Source organism: Pelodiscus sinensis, chromosome 11 (genome assembly GCF_049634645.1).
Source record: "Pelodiscus sinensis isolate JC-2024 chromosome 11, ASM4963464v1, whole genome shotgun sequence".
Classification (NCBI taxonomy): domain Eukaryota; kingdom Metazoa; phylum Chordata; order Testudines; family Trionychidae; genus Pelodiscus; species Pelodiscus sinensis.
Genome location: NC_134721.1, coordinates 33,968,182 through 33,983,269, shown reverse-complemented (window position 1 = coordinate 33,983,269; position 15,088 = coordinate 33,968,182). Strand labels below are relative to the sequence as shown.

The 15,088-nt window shown below is 44.4% G+C and overlaps 1 protein-coding gene across 1 annotated transcript in view; it reads left to right on the top strand.

The window, feature by feature from the left end:
* Positions 1-15,088, top strand: part of RTN3 (reticulon 3) — a 37,550-nt gene that overhangs the window by 13,786 nt on the left and 8,676 nt on the right. The window contains exon 3 of the mRNA XM_075939108.1: positions 6,315-8,594. Within this exon, the coding sequence (XP_075795223.1) occupies positions 6,315-8,594 (2,280 nt within the window). The remainder of the gene's footprint in view (positions 1-6,314; positions 8,595-15,088) is intronic.

Here is a 15,088-nt window from a genome sequence, read left to right as displayed (position 1 = left end):
ACTTCAAATACATTGTGACTCCTGCTTATAAGGGACAGTTGGAGCTCCAGGGCAGAATGAAAGATTGTCATGTCTTAGTTGACCAGAAAGTGAAGAAACTTCAAAACTGGTCACCCTTCAAAAAAGAGCTAAGGAAAAGAGCTGCCTCCTGACTTACATAAACAGGATAATGCAAGGAAAAGCCTGCTATGCAGTATCACAAATACAAATTCTTTTATATGGCTGTCTAACCAATTCACGCAGCTGGCACAGTACACTCCAGGCATCTGGAATAGGAAGTTGCAAGACTGAAGAACTTTGGGGCAAGCCATGGGAACAAAGTTGTTAGCCGGTTACAGCCTTTTAAAAAACATTTTTCTTTTTATTCTGTCCCAGTTACTCAAGTCCTTTGCAACCTAGCTTGACTGCAAAGTGTCTGCTGGCTAACTTCCTATCTTGGTGCTGTGGCTGTCAAGTGCTGATACTGCTTTGCACGTTTTTAGCTTCAATCTTTGTCTGTTGTATTTGCTTGGATTAAAAATAACACAAATTAGTTCAGTGGCAAAAAGCCTGAATATTTTTTTCAAATTGATCACTTGGCAGATGTGTTTGTGCATCTACATGTTGTTAAAGATACTGACTCAGTGCCTATCACCCTATTAAAGTGATAATTATATAGTGTTTGCCCCACCACTTTGTTAGCTTACTACAGATCTTCAGTGTAACCCCATGTTTTTCCATAAGCTAACATGCTGTTAGACTTAAAAGTAGTAAATTCTGCTTATGAATTTTTGAAAACAAACTAAACAAGTGGTGTAAACAACAAGATGCAGAACACTTCAGAAGGATAACCAAATATAAACCAATTCTCAAATCTGTAAGAGAAATGACCTGAACATTGAATTCTGTGAGTGAAAGAGTGCACAGCAAGTTTATTTGATCTGTAAGTTGAGCGAGGTTCCTATAGATATCGCCTGCTCTAAAGATAGCCTCTATAGGTTTTTTTTTTTTTAATGGTTTTGAGCCTAAAGAGGAAGAATGGTCCAGTTAGGGAGCTTGCCTGGGACTAGGGAAACCAACATTTAATTTCCTGCTCTGCCACAGATTTCCTGCATGACCATGAGCAAGTAATTTAAGTCAACACTGGAAGGTTAGGCAGACTATGTCACTCAGTGGTATGAAAAAATCAGACGCCTGAGATATGTCATTATTCTGATCTAAGCCTCAGTGTTGACAGTGCTAGGTCATGGAAGAATTCTTCCATTGACCAGGTTACCCCCTTTCAGAGAGGCGGATTTACAACAGTGATAAAAGAACCTCTTCCATTACTGTAGTTAAGTGTCTACATTACACTACAGGCCATCCTCGTTATAAGTCCAAGATATGTTCCAAAAAACTTGCGCTTACAGTGGAACAACTTAAAGTGGAGAATTGTTTTCCTGTGGCTGACTTCCATTTGTGCAATTTTTTTTGCACGCAACTTGAGTGAATAATAGGAGGATTCCTGAAGCTATCCCTGCTGTGGCTGTGCAGAATGGTCCTTATCGACTAATTGTTTATTTCATACAAAATGTTTTGACTACACAATTAGTCAGAACCACAACTTAACACCTCTAATATCCTATAGTCCCTTTAGGCTTCAGTTTCTACTCTATACAATGAAAATACAAACATTTCCCCTAACGCACAAAGGGGTGTGAAGATAAATATATTCACAGTTGTGAAGTGCATATACTAAAGTGATGAATCATAGAATACTAGGACTGGAAGGGACCTCGAGAGGTCAGAGTCCAGTCCCCTGCCCCCATGGCAGGACCAAATATTGTCTAGACCATCCCTGATAGACATTTATCTAACCTACTCTTAAATATCTCCAGAGATGAGGATTCTACAGCCTCCCTGGGCAATTTATTCCAGTGTTTAACTAACCTGACAGTTAGGAACTTTTTCCTAATGTCCAACCTAAACCTCCCTTGCTCAGTTTAAGCCCATTGCTTCTTGCTCTATCCTCAGAGGCCAACAATTGAAGGAACAATTTAATTATGTTGGATAGTGTGTAATTGAATAGTCGTGTAACTAAGTGAAACTTTAGTAGTTGCACTACTATTCAATAGTCCCCAGGAGCAGGCCATCAGCCAGTGTGCTCCCTGACACCCTGCGCTGCTGCCTCTGATACAGAGGCATCAGCGTGGGGTGGCAGCAGCCCCTGTCCGTTGAGGATCCAATCTCCCTGCGGACAGGGGCTGCTACCATGAAGCAGCCTCTGTTCATGGGAAGCCCCCCCTCCCCTCCCCCCTCCCCCCCACACACACTGCTGCCTATGATATAGGTGGCATTTCAGAGATGGTGCTGGGGGGAACCAGCTTTTAAGTCCGCTTCCACCAGCACTGGCTCCTGCCAGGCCCACCACACCCCCCGCTGCCTCTGTAGGAGGCAGCAAGTGGGGGGCAGGCGGGTCCACAGGAGCCAATATGCGTGGGCAGCTGGCTTGAAAGCCAGCTTCCCCACGTATCAGTTCCCGCCTGCCTCACTCTGTGCTGCTGCCTCTCTATCAGAGGCAGCAGCATGGTAGTGGGATGGGCAGGTGGCTCTGGTGTCTGTGGGGAGCCAGCTTTTAAGCCCTCTCTTCACGGGCACCAGCTCCTGCTCCACCTACCGCCTTGCTGGCTCTGGTGAATCGTAGTCGTCTAACTATTGACATACTTAAATTTAATACCTTAGGCTATGTCTACACTGTGGACCTATTTTGGAATACCAGGTATTTGATTTGGGGTATTCGATTGCATAGCTTATTTTGAGGTAAGGGTGCAGTGTAGACACATCCTTAGACTTGTGTTTTGACTGTGTAAATGAGGAAGCCTGTTATGGGATTCTTACATTTTTCTCTGAAGCATCTGGACACTTGGATATGGGATTCTGATCTAGATGGAGCCCAGATCTGATCTAATTTGGCAGTCCTACAATTATAAGAACATAAGAGTTGCATACCAGATCAGTATTCCATATAATCCAGTATTCCCCAAGTAAGAGCTTGCCATTGCAGTTAAACAATTGCTATCTTTTTTTTTTTTTTTTGAATTTTCATAAGGAAGCCGGGTACAGAAATCTTGATTCTCCATTTTAAAATAAAAAAAACAGGAAACACTTTTATAAAAAACATCTTTTCATGCCATCTTCATACAAGTCATTTGCATATAGGAGGCCTGTGTTTCAGATTAACCTTATATCTGTGAAGCTTGTTTAAGATCTGTTGGAACCATGGTTTTCACACTGGTCCACAAACCTTGAGGAGGCGGGGGGGCCCTGTGGACAATGTCTCAGATTTCTAAATATTTTTTTTTAGTGGTCCACAAATGGAAGAAAAGGTTGAAAATCCTTTTTAAAATATATTACAACCATCTTCTATCTCAAGCTATAGCCTTGGAAAGGACGGTATTCCATCCCCACAACTCCTAAAGCAGTGTATCTTGGCCAGAGATTTCAGTTGCAGGGGTGACTATCACACATGCTCAATCTAGAAAAGGCCCGATGCGCCCTTAACTTGAGGGTTGAATTCTGGTACCTATCTCCTTTACCTTGTTCCTTCAAGTCCTAACAGTTTTGTGTGTCCCCACATGAGCGAATGCAGGCATAGTTGGGAAGAACTTAGTTTTCGAAATTGAGAAACATGTTGTATATTTTGCCAGTGCTCTCCAGTTAAAAAAAAGTGCCCGTTAGCGATAATTTAACTTAGGAATTTCTTTCACTGAAAATTTAACTTTTTTCTTTAAAATGTGCAGTTTTCCTCCAGATGAATCAAAGAGAAATCTGGATAATGCTTTGTGTAGTAATTGTCACTCTTTCAGCTTGCATAGCACATTTTTTTCTACTCGAAGAAAATTGCTTCTTAGAACTGGACAGACTTTTCCTGAATGTTGATATTAAGTTTCTTGGGCTTCTGGGGAAGAAGACTATTGAGGGTCTGCCAGCTGGAATGTTAGGAAGTTCATTTCAAAGCTGGCTTCTTAACACTTTAGGTATTTCTCATGTGAGGAAGAGTCTTGGGCATCTTCTGGAAATGGGTAGAAATTTTAAACATTAAGCAAAATTGACAGTTACTGTCTTCTGCTAGTTAAAAGCCCTCATTTGGACTTCAGGAGCATTAGGCTCTGAAAATCAGGCACACAGGAAAATTATTTCTATTTCTTGTTCTCTATTAGTGTGAGTGTGGTTTAGACAGAGCTACCATGTTCAAGTAGCCTAAACTTCAGGGCAGCTGCCCTTAAATCTCCTCATACTCTGTCCAACCTCCTCCTCCTCCTTGAATGCATACTAGTGCAACATTGAACAAACTGCGTGTATTCTGTGTCATAGATGCATAGGATTGGAAGGGACTAAGTGGTTCTCTAGTTGAGTCCTCCAGCGCTAATGGAGGACTAAGTAAAGCTAGACCATCCCTGGCAGGTGTTTGATAATCTGTTCTTATAACCCACCATTGATGGGATTCCAAAACCACCTTCTGAAATCATGGGAAGCTATGATTCCTGTTGTTCATTTAAAGAGGGTTGAAAATTAATTTTCCATACAAAACCCTTCCTTTTAGAATCTAGTAATATTTTCATATAATCGTAGTAAGCCCAGTCAATATCTGCTGTTACAGAGACTGCACAACAAGCATGTTGTATCCAACTACATCACTTCATTTATGGTCATGGTAACAAAGGTAATTCTTCATTGGAAACTTAACTTTCATTGGTGAAGCTGTATAGTTCCTGAAGTGTGATTTGTGAAGCAATGTAAGGCCTGCTTGCATTGTATTTAGCATTTGTAACATCTTCATAGATGTTACTGGACAAGCTAGAAATATGTCGTATGCTTTAAAAAAAAATCTGTATTTTTGCATCTTTAAGTAGAGGAAGATGTGGGTATAAATGAAAATTTGCTAAAGTCAACACATAAGTAGAAGTGTTATCTAGATATAAGCTAAACTATTAAAATTGGCCACTTATTTTTCTAAACCCTTTCTTTGTTGTGCTGGGAATTCTATTGTAGTGACGTTCGGAAGGTAGTCACCTTAATCACAGATGTCCTCCTTGCATGTAGGTTAAGACTGATCTCGAGTTTATTCCTTGTTACGTCTGTGTTCAGTGTCAAACCAACATATTTTAATGTAAATAAAATGGACAGCATTCCATGTGAAATCCTAATGGAGCTGCATTGAGTAACTATTTTCTATTATATGCTTTTCAAAGCTCAACTTAGCATATAGCACATTTCCCCAGGCACTTGCTCTGATTCATCTTGTATGAAGTTGTTTAGAAGCTGATCAACATGACTGAATCACTAAGAAACTACTGCCATACAGACCCAAATCATGCCAGAGGCGCACACTCCCACCTGCAAAGGGATTGGTCCCACCTCTGCTCCTTTCACAATTATAATTCCATTTGGAGGGAGTGTTTCCCAAATAACTCTATCCTGCTTGTGGGTCAGACTGGCTCCCTCAGCAGTGCAATCAGAGTAACTGCTCCTAAGCACATCTGCAAGAACACTGGGTGAAGCTTTTATCACAGCACATCAAAGCTCAAGGAGATTGGAGTGGTTCTGATAGGGTATGCACCCTATAAAGTCCTGCATTCCTAACTGCGAATGCTCTAGATGAGACACCACCTTTGGATGGGATAACCAAACTGCCTTTCTACACATTCTTGGGGATGAGACTCTGCCATCCCAGCTCTGCAGAATGTGTTGCTGCGAACATTCTTGTCCCCCTTCTTCCAAGAACAGGGCAGAACCCCACCCACAGGCTTGAGTGGAGCAAAGGAGGACTAGGTGCCTTTGCACTCCGTCTCTATACTGAGTTGGAAAATTCAGTAGGCAATAACTGTAGCATTGTCACTTGAGTGCAGGTGTAATGATGCTTTCAGGTTGTTTCAGGGGTCACTTTAATTTGGGTGATGAATTTAGGCTGACCTGTTCTATTTGTGTAGCAATTCCATCTGTCATAAATAGCACATAACAAAAAGTCAAAACTCTAATTTGTATTGCTTTAACTTTCTCAGCATGCCTTAAAGCTCCTCCATAGCTGCTTTGCATACTTAATTTTGTAGGCCTTAACACTCCCTTTTGTATGCTATGAAATCACAACAGCTTGGAAAGTATTGGTATAGATTGCAACCTCTTGTGTGTAAAGTGGCTTTCCTATCTTATGGCTGGCAATTCCATGCATGTTTGCCAAGGCTAGTGGCTTGGGTCCCGTCTCTCTTCCTCTAGATCCCAAGAGTGCATGTTGCCTACTTTGACTTTTGAATTTTAACTGCACTCTGAATCTCTTCCTCTCTCAAATCGTGCTTCAGAGGGGCCTGCTTCTCTCTCTGATAAGGCAGCTGCAGGGATTCTGAGATCTGAACCTCCTGGCTTGACCACTTGGGCAGACAGCAGCCGAGAAATAGACAGCAAGCCCTGTCCCTCAAATGAGGTGAAAGAGCTGGTGGTTGCTGTAGACAACAAAAGAATGGATAGTTTCCGTGGACCAAGTGCAGACTCTGGAATAGAGGCAACATCCATTGGATCCCCTGGGTCAGAAGGCTCACCATTTTCTGTTTGCACAGAACCTCATTCCGATAGCCCAATGATTTCAACTAATTCTCCTGAACATACTTATGCAAGGGGCTCCAGTATCTGCCTGTCAGAAGATAAAGCTGAACAAAGCAGACGTAAGGACCAAGATTTTATGGGCCAAAACAAGAGAAGCACTACAGGCAGTGAATCCAGATTTATGTTCCTGACTGACCAGAAGCAAGATAGTGAGCAACCTCTGATCAAAGGTGTCTGTTCACATTCTTCCATGCCATCTGGTGGGGAGACCCCTATGGAAAAAGACTCTCCTGAATCGCCTTTTGAGGTGATCATTGACAAAGCAGCTTTTGATAAGGAGTATAAGAATTCATTAATCAGCAACTCCAATGATCTCAGTAGCAATTGGGTGATGCACAGTGAGAGAGAGCTACTTACGGATATTCCAGAAGATAGCATCTGTGAGTTCCAAGTGAAAACTCGTAGTGGGAGCAGCATTCCAACAGGACCTGGGCTATCACGCCAATCTTCAGGTACAACAGCTGCACTAGAAGAAGTGTCCAAATGTGTACGTGAGATGCACAGCTTCACAAATGAGCTGCTGACTTGGGACTTGATTCCTAAAGTGGAGAATTCTGACAAGATTGCTGAAATCTCAAACCTATCTGCAATGCCCTCCAAAGAGGCTCGCAGTACTCCTATGCAGCCAACAGGCAGTAGGACAGAAGCATGCAAAGCACCCATCCCTCATCCTGTCACTGTCAGTGTCCATCAGAAAAACAGAGCATATACAGATTTAGCAGCACCTCAATTTGATAAACGTGTTCCTCTGGACCAAGAAGCTGTTAAACTGAAGATTGCTTCACCTTCTGCAGTTGAACTGAAGGCTGATGGGAGCTGGTCAAGTCCTGGCCTGGCTGAAATCACAGATGCAGACAGTTCTGGCGAATCTGATGACACTGTGATAGAAGACGTGCCAATAGATCTGGCCTGTGGAAACAAGAAACTTGTTTTTCACCCCACAGATAGCAGCATGGCACCAGTGGAGAAGCTGACCTCAGCTCCTGCTACTGCTGATGAAACAAGAGACTGGATAATTGCAGATAACGAAGAGACATGTAACAAGCTGCACAAATACAGCAGAGAAGGTCACTTGTCCTCTAAGACACCAGAAGACAAACGGGGATTTGGTGAAGACTTTGAAACTATACAAACTCACCTGGACATTGTTGGAAGGAGTCCAGTTGCAGAGAAAAAACCTCCCAAGTCACCCACTCTGGACTTGACGTCTATAAATACGCAACAGTCAAGCGACTCTGATCCAGGGCTTTTTGGGAAACCGCTCAGGGCTGGTAAAATTTGCAGCATTTCTCCAGTAAGTGCTCCACTAAAGGATCTTAGATATATGCCGAACGAGAGAGTCCCCCTCTCTCTGCCCTTGGGTAACTTGGAAGAACAAGAACATCCAGGTGCCTTAAGTGGGGAGAACTTCGTGGATTTCATGCGGGAGTGCTTGAATTCCCAAGGTAATGGCTCTCTAGAGGACTTGACAGAAAACTTCTTAGAGGCTGAAACTGCAGCTCTAAAAACCACTCCTCCAGGAAGACCTGTTCCTAAAGATGAGGCAAATAGGTCAGATGTGAAAGTGGATGGTGATTATGCTGTGCAAAAACTCACGGATGACGAGGGCGACCTCCAGAAACCTTTGTTCTCTAAAAGATCCCCCACGGTAGCTCAAGACTTTGAGCAGGAGCAGCTAACAATTAAGGCCCTTAAAGAACTAGGTGGGAAACGGGATGAGAAGCAGACTCTAATGCAAAATCAAACCTCCCTACTAGAAGGTGAAGTAGCAAACCAGGACCATGACACCTCAGCACCTGCCCAGAATTCTACTTTGGAGAAGCGACCTCTCTGCATCCAGCAGCAAACAAATATGAAGCTCACCTCTGCCACCACTCACATTAATACTGATGGTGAAATCCCCAAAGAAGCTGTCTGTGATAGTGTGACTGGATCTCGAGTAGAACATGCCCTAGTGAGGCTACCGACTGGGTTTTCAGGTAAACATTTTATCTTGGAAATACAATATCAGTCTCATGTCCTTATTTGCTTGTCAGACACTCACCTTGTTAATGCCCTTAGAAATCTAGCTTTACAAAGGAAACCAGCTAATTTGCATTGTGGTTGCAAGAGCACATCTTGGATTCTATGTGGTTCTAATCATGTTTTCCTCCTCGAGAACTTTGCTTGATTAATGTCCACATGCATTCTGCCATTCTTCAAAAAAGGGCTATTTGCTTGCTGAAGTCTGTCTTATTGTCAAATAGACTATGTGCCTTATAGTTAGAGGCTGGAGCAGTTCAATCTGTTTAGTTTAGCAAAGCAAAGGTTAAGCAATGGCTTCATTAGTCTACACCAGGAGCAGAAATTTGATAGTAGAGGGCTTTTCAGTTGAGCAGGCAAAGGTATGACCTGATCTAATGTCTGGAAGCTGATGAAAGACAATCCAGTCTGGAAATAAGGTGCAAATTGTGAACAGTGAGGAATTAACTATTGGAACAAAGTACAATAGCTTAGCAATTTTTAAATTCACACTGGGGTTTTTTTTTTCTGAAAGGTCTGGATTAGAGCAAATAGGAATTGATTCAGGGCAGCCCTGTGGGCCTGTGGTGCACAGGAGATCTGACTCAATCCCAATGCTCCCTTCTGGCTCTAATCTAAATCCGGGGTGGGGAATCTTTATTGGGTTGGGGGCCACTGACCCACAGAAAAATCAGTTGGGAGATGCACACAAGTGAGAAGCAAAACAAAACCCCAAAAAACAAACCCTCACTGATGTGGCCCCTGACTGAGGAGGAAGATACTCCCCACATTCCCCTCGTACACCAGAGCCTAGGGGAACTTAGCCTAATAGCTTTTGTGTGCTCCAGCCCCGCAGTGGGACAGCAGGGGCACTGGAGTGCCAGGATAGGCTCCCCCTGAGCCTTGGGGGCCACATCCAGACAAGCTGGGGGCCTCATCTGGCCCCCGGGCCTAAAATTTCCCACCCTTGATCTAAATCTGTTACCTGTTTCTGTGTTTTATGAATGCCTTCCATATAAAATCACAAATAACAGTGTCCCTCCTAGATTGTGTGGAGTCTTGGGTGAGAACTGTGCTTGGGGAATAATTTGGGGCATGGGAGGTTGAGAATAAAGGACCCACCGCTATCCATTTCACTAGTACTTCTGTTAATCCAGATGACATGATCAGATGGCCAGCTAGAATAGCAAATACTCAGGGGCACAAACAGTTCTTTTAATAACTTGATGCCCCTGAGGCTTTTGCCTCATGTGGTTCATTTTCAAAATGACTGCTAACCCAAGCACTGGTGATTTTGTAAGAGGGTATTGTGACAATTTCTTTAGACAAAGTTGTGGCTTGGCTGAGCAGGGAAGTGTGGACTAGAAAGAGGCCTGAATAGAAGCTCTGTTCACACTTCCACTGTGGTTATGCTGGTAAGAGGAATTTCAATCCGGTTTTCTAAGCTCCCTATCTAACGTATGCATATAAAATAAGGATACTGGGAACAGATTCACTCATGGATTACAGCTAAGCGCAGTTAGTGTCCATTCAAGTGAATGGAAAGGCATTCTTGACAGAATGACATTTCAGTTAATGCAAGGGGTCAGAGTCCGTGGTTGAACTGCGCTAAATGAATCGCTTCAGTTTTTGGGGTTTCAGTGCGACCAGCCCGTTTTGGTGTTCATGTGCTATTCCAATGCAAGGAACAATTAAATGCTGGCAAGCCGAGAGTGTGGTGCTTGAGTTGGTTGGAGGTGGGGCACAGGATATATAATCTTCAAAAAATGTTAAAATGACACGTCCTTCCTTGAGAGTCAATGGAAACAGACCTGGGAAATGATACTGTGAATTGGTAAAGGGTGTAAACACCAAGAATTGGTTAACTTAGCTGTTGCAGCCCAGGGCCCCACTAAAAGATCTCCTGGCTGCCAAAAGTCCAGATCTTAAATGCTGCAGCCAGTAAATCCCTTGCTTTAATCTAGCCCTGCCTGGTGAGGGGGAGGAAACTCTGCATGCTCCCTCTTCCCCTCCCCCTCTCCAGTCTTCCACTGGGCAAGACCTGCAAGAGCTGGCTTGTGGTGATCGGGGGAAGGGAAGGCAGCATGTGGTGTCCCCTCCCCCCGGGCCACAAAAAGGGACATGCTTCTGGAAGTGGTGTCTCAGCCCCACTGCACCACCAAACAGGAGCTGCCCAAGGTAAGCAACCTAATCCACCTCCCTGATCCCACAGCCCAGCCCAGAGCCTTCTTGCTCCTGTACTCCAAACTCATTAGCCCCAGCCTGGATCCCTCTCCTGTAATCTGAACCCCTCATTTTTGGCCCCCTCCTGGAGCCTAAGGGAAGCCTCAAGCCTTCCCCCACACCCTGCATGTGATCATTGTTTTAAATTGAGAGACTTGTATATAGGAGCCCCACAAAATCCAATAGCCCTGGGCCCCTGAAGAGTTAATCCAGCCCTGCCAAGAACAGTGCAGTTATTTGGGGGGGATAAAGGGAAGCAATGGAGTGATCTGTAGGTTCCAGGGGAAGCAGCGGAAGACTCATTGCTTGGACGAGGCTTTAGACAATACATTGTAATAAGCAGTTCTGCATCCTGCACTGATGGAGCTGAGACCCTTCTATATCCAGTTCCTGCAAATCTCTTAAATCTTTGATAAAGCCCACAGAAGATACATTTCCATAGGAGCTGGAGGGTAGGACTGCCAGTGCAGGAATGTTCATACATTTCATTGTGGTTTTAAATAGCCGGAGTGATTTGTATTATGGATGTAAGCTTGCTTGCTTCCTGTCCCCCCTCCCCACCCCCGTCCCCGCCCCTTAAAGCAGCAGCCACTGTTCGCAGTGCCCAGGCTGGCCATAGGCAGAAGTTGCTTCAGCAGCAGCCCCTGTTTGCAGCCAGCCCTGGGGACAGGGGCTACTAGACCCAGCACAAGCCGGGACTGAGCAAGCCCCAGCTCAGTCCCAGCTTGCACCGGTCCAAAACTGCTGCAGCTCTGCATTTCACGGGACCTACTCCTGCTGTGCCACTGCCATTTAAATGTAGTAGGAGCCGGGTTGCCTGCAGTGGGCATGTCAATGGTTAACTGGTAAGCATCACCTATTACCAGTTAACTGGTGGGCCCAGTATGGGCTGGAGCAGCTCTCTGCCTGTGGTGCAGTGCTGTGGGCCCAGCCCAGTCAGAACAGCCTGCTATGGGCAGGCAGGGATGCTCCAGCTTACCCCTATAAAAGCAGTTAATGAGTTACACATAACGTTTAACTGATTAAAGAGATTTCAACATCCCTGGCCTGCGCGTCCGATTCCTCCTACATTTAAACTTCAGAGCCGCAGCAAGGGGAGCTCCTGGACCGGCGCACACTGGGACTGAACGCCTTCCCTTATTGACTAATCGTGTAGTCGATACAAAGTGTATTGTCTACATGATTAGTCAATTACCTGCCTCTTAACATCCTTAATTTGCATCCAGTTATGGATCTTAAATTCACTATGCAAGGTCAGGAATCCCACAGTGTTGTAGGGAAGAGATGAAAGCTTAAGTAAAAGATGATTAAAGCCAAGTGGAAGTTGAGTTTAGCTTGCCAAATCTATTCATCTGAGGTGTGGGCCTCAAGTAAAAAGGTGGTGGTGTCAGTCTAAACCACACATCACCCATAGGCATTCCTTTAATCAAGTGAATTGAGAGGGATGATGCTGTGTATTCAGGCAGAAGGGATCTAGTCTGATATGGCTGTTGTGCTCAGAGCTTTATCTTTGGATATTGGGCTCAAGAGCATGTGTATGTTTGAGAGATGTAGACATAATTCCTGCATAAAATAGCTTGGGAATCACCAGCCAAAATCCTCTAGTGAGAATGTGACAAGGCAGTTACATCCCATCTGTGTATTTCTTCCTGACTGCTTTATAGGAGGCTGGCTTTGTTGTTCTTTGTTCTGATTTGGTCTAGTGCAGTGCAGACAAACTGTGGTTCTTGGCTTTCTCTCTCTCTCCAGCAATTTTGGTAGCAGAAGTGATTCCCTTCTGCCTTGTTGCATGTGAGATTGACAGCCAGGCATCTCTTCATGGAAAAACTATTTTTCTGCAGGTCAGGAGAGAGCAACCCATTTCAAAAGGGCTTTTTATAAATTTATCTTTGGCCAGTTGCCAGGCTCTTTCGTAGCGCAGAGCAAGCGCCTCTCGTGTCTCTCACAGTAACAGCCTTGTGCTGCTTTGTAAATGCCTCCTCTGTCCTCTTCTGAGGGCTCTGGATCTGGCTGGGGATGAAATATAAAGAATGAAGCAGGCTCCATTAACCTATTTTGGTTCCTGTTCAGTGTAGGAGCTTAATCCGTATGGAGAGGGCTTTGTTTTGAAGCATCACAACCTGAGCAGTTGGTCCCGTGTTAGCAGTGCATATGGCGTCCTCAAAAGGAATGCAGGCTCCTAATATAGCTCCTCCCTTCCACCCCACCGCTTTCATGTTTTGTTTGGCTACAAGAATCCAAGCCAGAATACTGTATACACATGAAGGTGCAGCTCATTCCAGACTCTGATCCACAGACTAGCAGGGGGCTGGGATTTTAAACAGGCAGGCAAAGACATAGCAATGAAATGGAATCACAGTCTGCTAGAGATTCTGGGATGTTTCCTTTACCTCTGATCTGGGTTATTGCACTTCCCATCTTTGTTTTAACTCACCCATCAGCCCTCGCTCTCTACTTTGTGCAAGCATTCAGGGAAAAATTAAAATTGCTAATTCTCCAGCAGCCTGTAATTGTGTAGATTGTTCTCACTTCCCCTCCTACCGCATTTCCCTTCTGGAAGCTCTGCTACTGAAAACCAATTCTGCCAAGCTGCTGGTTCAGAAACTGCCTGGGAGAGGCAGTTAAGAAAATGAGCACCCTTTATGCTCTTCCAAAACAACCAGAAGACTTGCTCTCTGCTAGGTTTCAATCTGAAGATCAATGGAGAGAAGTCTTAAAGCTCTCCTCGCCGCCGCCGCCCTTCTCCCCCCCCACTGCCAGGTCTTTTTTAAATATGTTGTCACTAGTGGGGTTCATCGCTGGGTATTTTAAAAAAGCAAAACACAAAACCTTCCCTAGCAAAGTTAACCTTCAGTTAACATATCTAAAGCAGCCATGAAAAACATAGGGTAAACTCTGGAAATTCCTCCTTTTCTTTTTTGTTCTGCCTGGAACAGACTCGAATAGCTTTCTTGCAGAGGTTTTGCTTGGAGCATGGATTAGTGCCAGCATACTGGGAGAGGTGCTGGCTGACTGGCTGCCCAATTATCTTCTCTCTCTCCCCCTGTCACTAGTAGAATAAACAGCACTGGGAAACAGGTTGGGGACTGCTGCAAATCCTTCTTCAATTTAATGTTTGTTCTTTCTGCAGGCTGCCATTAATGATAATGGCGCCCTCTTCTACTGGAAGCAGGATACTGCAGGCAAAGAAATGTAATACCCAAAAGCGTGCGCCTCCTACCAGGAGACATTATTTACAAGAGATGGAAAAATAAAGCCCTTTAAATCCAGGGAATACCCAAAGAGATTGGCCTTATTCTGAATGGAGAGTATACCCTGGGCTTGGACTAGGTTCCCTAATTGGAGTTTTAAATTTCTGTTAAAGACATTCGCTTATTTGTAAAGTAGTAGAGCTTTTGGAGTAACTTCTCCAACACAAATTACTCTCTAAGATCATTGGAGATGACGCTGTGGCTTAGACCTGTCACCCGTGTTATCAATACTTTGATACCCCAGCATTGGGCGCTGCATAAGCACCACAGACCAAGCCATGATGGGTAGGGCTGATGCTTCAGAGATCAGTATGTGGTGTCTGGTACTATCAAATGGGTGTCTGAGGTGTGATTTAATTAAGCATATTGGCTGGGGGGAAAGAAACATTACTAATCTTCTGTCCCCTTTGGATAAACATACATTGGGTTGCGCTGAAACTGTGATATTGGGGAGGGGGGGGAGTAGTGTAATAAGTGGATTGTGGTGACTTCATCATAGCTAATAGACATTTTGAAGCTATTGCAGCTGCATTTCCTGTCTCTGTAGCTCAGCTCACTCAGTTCTGCCCTGTGTCGCATTTGCTAGAACTTGCTCAGCAGTAAACAGGCTCCTCTCATTTTACAGTCAGTGTCCTTGACTGCTAGCCTTCCTCCATTAGCGCCCCTCCCCTGTTCATATTTCTTGGTCTTCACTGAGTGGCTTTGCTCTTTAACCTTCCAGCAAAATAAGAATGCTGTGTTGCAATATTCCAGCCATTCCTAGGCTTCTGGGGCACAAGGCTGACTTCTTGGCACATTGAGGCTTTGAAGTAATGGGGTGTGATGGAAGGGAGAGGCCCTTACTCAACACAAATCTGCAATGATAAAGGAAATTCTCTGCATGAAAACTTGCATGTTGTTGTCAAAGGCTTGATTTTAAGCAGTCACTGTGACTGACAAGCGGGTATTTCCCTGCTCAGACTGTATCTTGTGACAGCTTACTCTGGACAGTCTTGCTT